The sequence below is a fragment of the Gobius niger genome (genome assembly GCF_951799975.1).
Source record: "Gobius niger genome assembly, chromosome: 16".
In the NCBI taxonomy this organism is placed as follows: domain Eukaryota; kingdom Metazoa; phylum Chordata; class Actinopteri; order Gobiiformes; family Gobiidae; genus Gobius; species Gobius niger.
Genome location: NC_136867.1, coordinates 10,573,895 through 10,581,069, shown reverse-complemented (window position 1 = coordinate 10,581,069; position 7,175 = coordinate 10,573,895). Strand labels below are relative to the sequence as shown.

General features: G+C 45.7%; 1 protein-coding gene across 1 annotated transcript; it reads left to right on the top strand.

Moving 5' to 3' along the window:
• The first annotated feature begins 1,845 nt into the window (after nt 1-1,845).
• On the top strand, nt 1,846-4,352 carry sox11a (SRY-box transcription factor 11a). The gene has a single exon (XM_079572980.1). The coding sequence runs from the start codon at nt 2,024-2,026 to the stop codon at nt 3,080-3,082; it is 1,059 nt and encodes a 352-aa protein (XP_079429106.1). The 5' UTR covers nt 1,846-2,023; the 3' UTR covers nt 3,083-4,352.
• The last annotated feature ends 2,823 nt before the right edge of the window (nt 4,353-7,175 follow it).

Here is a 7,175-nt window from a genome sequence, read left to right as displayed (position 1 = left end):
ATTTCTGTGTAAATATACTTCGCATGAAAACACTTCACGTAACTTTATTTAAATAGGGAACACGTGGAAGAGCTTGGTAGCTTCTATCGTGAGCTTTTTCGGAGCTATGTGACAACTGGGAGAGGCTGCGTATGTGCTCCGTTTGCGTGACAGAGCGCGCGGACAAAGACCAGACGGGGATATATTAACTCGACTAAAGTGAGGTAAGAACATATTTTAGTATGTAAAAACGGTGGCCTATTCCTTTAACGTTCTCATGGAGACGCTGACTAGGAGATGTCTACCTGCAGAACATCCCTTTAACACACGAGGACAGGCCAACAGAACACCCCATTACAGCCTTCAGCCTGGGACAATGTGCACCTGCTCACTGGGCAGTGTTAAATGAATCTTTCTTTCAGGGAACCTGCACATAGCGTACAGCCAGTCGAAACTAATAGACTGCCATTCTATGTCACAGAGGTCTGGGACACACGCACCTCTAGTGCATCCCGATTTATACAAAAGGACACGCCCACCCCACTCATGGACACGCCCACCTCATAGTCAATAAGTCATTAAGAGGAGCTTTCTGTGAGCAGTTCTCAACGCCAGCAATGTCTTCAGGAACTCCACAGACAACAACATCTTTTGTTATGGAAAAAAAAATCATTATCTCACAGAGGAGAAATGAACTTGCTACGTCAGCTCTGAAAAACGCACACGAGCATGTACAGATAGATGGAAAGAAATCGCCTACAAGGAAAAATGTGCAAACAATTAAATAGAATAAAGAGAACATATATAGACTACGGGTAGTAATAACTTTAAGAAGGAGGCAGAAATACATGAGCAGTGCAAAGAATCAGACACGTCTTCAGTTAAAGTGGAGGTAATGCTTTGCAGAACAAAACGCGCGGTGAAATCATTTGAGCGTAAAGGGCATAGCTGAATCTAGCTGTGACTTACGAGAGAGCAGAGAGGATCATTCTATTGGTGTCTAGACTACTGTGCCTGTCCATGTAGTACAGTATTATGACTCACCCTCCAAACACAGCTGAGGAGGACAGGAGGGCGCCCTCTACAGGATGAAGAAAAGATAACGCGCTCCTTCATTCAGTGCCGGGCGGGGGGAGGGGCATCAGCAGTCTCGCCATACAGACTGTTATGTTAGGCCTAGATAAAAAAGAAAATCAATGCCTGGCCTTAATTCTTCTAAAGCTCTGCGCATCATACGTTTCGGCGCAAATAATCACCTTCACCCAGTGTGCCGTTTGAGCTTGACCATCATCAGTGTATCAACAATTTTTCATGTCATTTATCATCAGACACACACAGATCACATGCTCACCATCTCTGGACTAATTTCCCCATGCTTTACACTTAACAGGCTACATTTGTGTGCTGCATTTGCTTGGATGACACATAAGGACTTTCCTGTACTACTGACCTATATTTCCTCCTCTCAAATCCTAGGGGGTGATGGGTGCGTATTGTGAGAAATGGATGAGTAGGCCTATAATTATTGGCTTATGATTTATCCTTTTCCTGAAATATGATGCTCATTGCTCATTCTAATGATAGAGGAAATAAAAAAGACAGTTTTCACCCACCTGTAGGCCTATACTTAAGGAACTGTGATGTTAAAGATATAGGTAGATGCGTGATAAAGGCAATGGCTTTGTGAAATACAAGGTATACTGACTGCGTTTAATATTCTCGTCTCGTTTCAGACACTATGTACCACAGCAGCCCCTTCAACTTCAATTGGGGTTACCCGAGAGGGGGGCCGGGCCCGGCGCATGGAGGTTTAAGGGGTCTTGGATGAGGCCTGTGGGGCGGAGTGGAAGCGACGTGGTTGGTGCGCCTGGCGTGACGCAAGGAACATGCAAAAGCCAAGCCACTAGTTAAGAAGGCACTTTGGAACAACGTGGAGAGAGAAAAAAAGGGGGAGCAGAGCCACGAGAGGGACGCCAGTGCAGAGACGCGAGAGCGAGTGCAGACAAGTGCCGGTAGTGAGTTTTTGTGCACCGGCGCGGACAGAATGGTGCAGCACACGGGCCACGGCGAGGCGGACGGAGGCATGTGCAGGGAGGCGACAGACTCCGAGGAGAGCGAGTTCATGGCGTGCAGCCCCGTGCCAATCAACCCGGACTGGTGCAAGACGGCCAACGGGCACATCAAGAGGCCAATGAACGCGTTTATGGTCTGGTCCAAGATCGAGCGGAGAAAGATAATGGAGCAGTCCCCTGATATGCACAACGCGGAGATTTCCAAGCGTCTGGGGAAGCGATGGAAGATGCTTAAGGACACCGAGAAAATCCCGTTCATCCGTGAGGCAGAGCGGCTGCGGTTGAAACACATGGCAGACTACCCCGACTATAAATACAGACCTAAGAAGAAGCCGAAGCAGGACAACTCCAAGACTCTGGCCCCTTCCCCGGAAAAGTGCGGCAAACTGACTAAGGTTAACATCAAGAAGTGCGCCAAGCTCAAAACGACCAAGGGTTTGAATAAGCACGCGCACGGCTATGACGACTGTGTGTTCCCAACTTTCAAAGTGCAAGTGAAAAGTGACCTCTCGGACGAGGACTCCGACGACTCGGAGGACGAATATTACGGTGCGGGAAACGCGCGCGAGGAGGAGCGCACCAAACCTTACGGCATCGCCAAAGTGCCCACCAGCCCAACTTTGAGCTCGTCAGCGGAGTCCGAGGGCGCGAGCATGTACGAAGAGGTGCGGGGCAGTAACAGACTGTTTTACAACATCAAGAACATCACCAAGCAGCAGCAGCACGCGCCCTCCAGGTCTGCATCCACCTCTTCCTCCTCCTCCTCCTCCTCCTCCTCTTCCTCCTCTTCTTCTGCGGGGGACAGGGATGATCTGCTCTTTGACTTGTGCTTGGGCTCGGTCTCAGAGACTGTAAACGCCAGTTCAGGAAACCTCTCTCTGTCTCTTGTGGATAAAGACTTGGACTCGTACAGTGAGGGCAGCATGGGCTCGCATTTTGAGTTCCCAGATTACTGTACGCCGGAACTGAGTGAAATGATCGCAGGGGACTGGTTAGAGACGAACTTTTCTGACCTGGTCTTCACATACTGAAGTGTGAGTGGACACCTGAAGCAATGGACTGAGCCTGCAGGACAGTGAGAGCCTCTCTCTGGTCACTAGAACCACTCTTCACTGCACTGTTGTATTTATTGATATTAGCCAATAGCCATTGTTTAGTGAATTAAGTCAGTTCTTCTAAGGCAGGCAGCTCATAAATCTGTGTTTATAGACTTTGGATGAAGTTTTCAGAGTCGTCTACAGTGGCTACTGGCTTCAGTTCCAACCCATGGTTTTATTCAATGCAATATCTTTCATCTGCAGGTGTTTTCAATTTTAGTCTTCTGCATTGGATAAACATGGACCCCCTCAGAGACTACCTGCTCGTGAGATGAGCTTCCAGGCAGAGCAGTGCTAGAGAGTGGGCAGTTTTCTGGTTGATGAATGTTGTTTCCAGCTGCAGTAGACGTCTGTCCTGACTCCTGACAGAGCACTGACCTCCTGTATGTAGAGCTGGAGCAGAGCTGCTCTGGCTTATCCGTCCAAACAGTGTGGGAAAACACACTTCAGGGTCACCTCATATCCAAATCTTTTATTTACTTCCTTTTTGATACCGTTTGAGCAGCCTAAGGAACATTTTGATAAAAACCAGACCTCATCTTTTTTAAAGAAATATATATTTTAGTATATTTTTTGTACAAAGCACAAAGGGAATGTTGTTACTGTGCTTTTCATAAAGTTCAGGCACTTGCTTCCTTTACTATTTCTTTGGTGCATGCAAAGGGCTCCTAATTTATGAACTAAAGACTTCAAATGCCTTGTGATTTAAACCAGGTTTTACACAGTAGTCCAGTCTTTGTAGAATGATGACTTGGGGATCACTCCTCGAGCCTTAGATTGGAGAGAACATGTATATTATTGTAATGTTAATCTTAAATATCATGCTTGTAACATGATGGTCCCGATCAAAGTAACGAAAACTATCATTTTAAATGGCACATGCTTTTCCCTCTTCATTTATTTATGTGCAATATGCTCTGAGATACAACTACTGCAGCAAATCAGCTGGAACTGATCACACACTGAATGTTGCAGCAAAACCTGGTTGCTCTGTGTGGTCTCTTTCTGGTTGAGTTGAATTAATTAAGCAAAAGGGAACATTCCATACTCATTTCTTGAAATGAAATGCTGTTTTAAATCTGCAAAATGCCTTGTCTTTATAAACCATGTGTTTCTGTTTCTTGCACTTAAAACAGTTTATTTTGATATGGCCTGTTTGATACAGTGGAATATGATTTTTCTGTTGATAATGCGTATTGGACTCATTTTTAAATAAATGTGTACCTACCACCTACTGGACTGAGTCAGTGATATTTAAAGTATGTCTGAAATAACAAATGTAACATTAAGGCTGAAGCACATCCTGAGGCTCTGCCCCTTTAACAAATTGAACTGGCCGCGTGTGCTGTGATTGGAGGAACAGCTGGTCTCCATGGAGACTGGAAACAGGAGCTGCTTGGTGTGTGGCACAGCTCCAGTGGGAGCTAAGAGTGAGCCGGCGAGAGGAGATCAGGACCGTATGTATGATCAGTCTACTCTTCAGTCTGTAACAGTCTCCTGGCCTGACCTCCTTTAGTTTGAACGCTCTGTTAAAAGAGTAAAACCCATTTTAAATTTAATTTATTGAAGACTATGAGAAACTGGGAACTTCAATTGAAAAGAAGCTCTCCAGACACATAGTCTGAGCTCTTTCAACCATCTGTTTTTTTTTATTTATTACAAAATAGTGGAGTAACCTCCTTTTACCATCTCTCCCAAACATTTTATTGATTCAATTTTAGCTGAAAAAATATCAATAGGCCATTAACAATGATACATTTGTCACTCAAGGCCTAGAGCAGTGGTTCTCAGCTGGTGGGCTGGGACCCAAAAGTGGGTTGAGGAACCGTTTTCAGTGGATCACAGAAAACATTTCTTTCCATATTTATACTGAAGAGTATAGAAACGTTCCCCACGTCTGCTAAAATGACTGTCAAAAATCAATCTATTCTTTTGTAGAGCCCAATATCACAACAGGAGTTGGCTCACAAGCCTGCAAACGTTAAAACAATGAAACAAAACAACTTACCAAGCGTTTGCTCATGTGCAAAACAAGTAGCACATGCTGAAGTGGACCAACGGCAGACTCTTCATGCATTTTTTACTCACATAGTACTGTCTTATTTACATATCAGATTTGGGGGCTTGATACTGTAATACAGGCAACGTCAAATTAAGTGCAACACGCCCACAAAATAGCAGATTTTATTTTTCAGCTTGCACCCACTATTTAGCACCTGCCTTGATAAATGACGCCTATAATGTCCAGATAGAGGTCATGTCCAAATAAACGCCAGCAGCAGATGGAACCGAGCCATGTGAATCCCCCTAGACTCTCCTCAAAAACCCAGTGGGAGAAAAAAGAAACCTGGAGGAGAACCACAGAAGGAGAGAGCCACTCCCATAGATGGACAGGCAGATGGACCCAGGGCTGATGGGAGTCCCTCTGCAGTTTTATTATGATTTCAGCCTTTTAGTTTTAGCCCGGTCGGAGGGCGCCTTTCAGTGTGGAGTTTGGAAGTTTCCACGTTTCTCCCCATGTCTGTGTAGGTTTCTTCTAGGTACTCTGGTTTATCCTACCACTAAAAACAAGCTTGGTAATACAGGCTCGAGAAGCTCAATACAAGTGCAAGCCATTATTAATAATTTGTGAGGAAAATGCATATATAACAAGTCTTTTTTGGGTCGCGGCTTGTCATTATAGATTGATGGTGGGTCCCAGGGCCATACTAGTTGAGGTCTGCAGAAATCATGCTGCTGCTGGGGTTATAGGATTAGGGTCTGAGTCCGGATCCTGTGCAGGGGCGTATAGTTAGATCCTCATTAGATCTCCAGCAGAATGCAGGTCAGATGTAACATTCTCCATGTTATTCTACAGAGATCGATAGTGAAAATGTAGAATCAGCAGTACACAGCAAAGAGTGATGAACATTGATTTTCGTTGTCTCTGCGTTGCTGTCATATCCATCAAAGCAGCTGTTTGAATTTGGATTAAAGTGACACAAACACAGAAGTGGGTTATGCATAGGGTCATCTGTGCGGGAGTCATGTACATGTAAATGGCTACTCTATGTGTCTTTGAATCAATAGTGCTCCTCTGGCGGACAGCCTCATAAATCACTGTTTGTTGACCAGGAGTCAGGAGCACAGCCCTAATTATTCCTGTCCACAGTCTGGATGGACGAATGAATGAATGAGGAGACTAACCCACAGGCAGATCCGGCAAGTGGACTTCACAGGAGCTGGGTTAGATTCTGGGCTGCGTTTAAGTGACAGGTGTCTACTGTCAGCAAGTACAGCAAGATGATAAGGTATAGGGTATCTCTCAGGCAGCGTCATTCATCCTTGTCAATCAAAAGTTCAGGCTTTCTAACTGTGGTTGTCCATTAACGCTGATTCAGACTTTTCTGTTGTTTACAGCCATGCATTCAGATTTGGACAACGTGAACTCCAGTTACTAACACTTAAATAAATAAACTCCTGCTGGGCTGCCATTAATGATCGTCTCGGTGTGGTATTCCTTTTCCAGTTGCCGTGAGCCTGTTACATCACGGCAGTAGCCTATATCTTATTCTAATGCAAAGTGTGCCCCACTTCTCCACTTTGTATTGTTCCCAGCAGCAGAGCAGTTTCTTTTCACTCGGGGACTGTTAGCCTGCCTCACTCTGTCACATAAACCCGAGCATCTACATGTCAGTGTGTGCTTGCATCACTGCCTGAATTTCTCCTAGCGCCGGCTGGCCCAAAAACATGTGTGTCATGACAGCGTCTCTACATGGGGCAGGGGGCCTTTCTGCTGCGCTCATCCCGATAAGAAAGCCATGACTAGGGGGCGGAGGGAGAAGGGGGCTTGCTTGCTGCTTTTAATTGAATTGTAAATGCGAAAGGCAGGGGAAGTGGGCTGCTCCCGGCCTCAGACAACAGATGGAAGGCTGAGGTTGCCCCCGTAGGGCCAGGGGTGAGAGAGAGGGGTGGAGATGGATGGGGAAGGTTGGGGCGAGTGGGGGTAGGGTCTGACCTGTGCTTAGAGAACAGACTGGAGTTCTCT

What these genes read in the sequence shown, in the direction of transcription:
- sox11a (XM_079572980.1), top strand. Translation starts at nt 2,024, where the DNA reads ATGGTGCAGCACACGGGCCACGGCGAGGCGGACGGAGGCATGTGCAGG.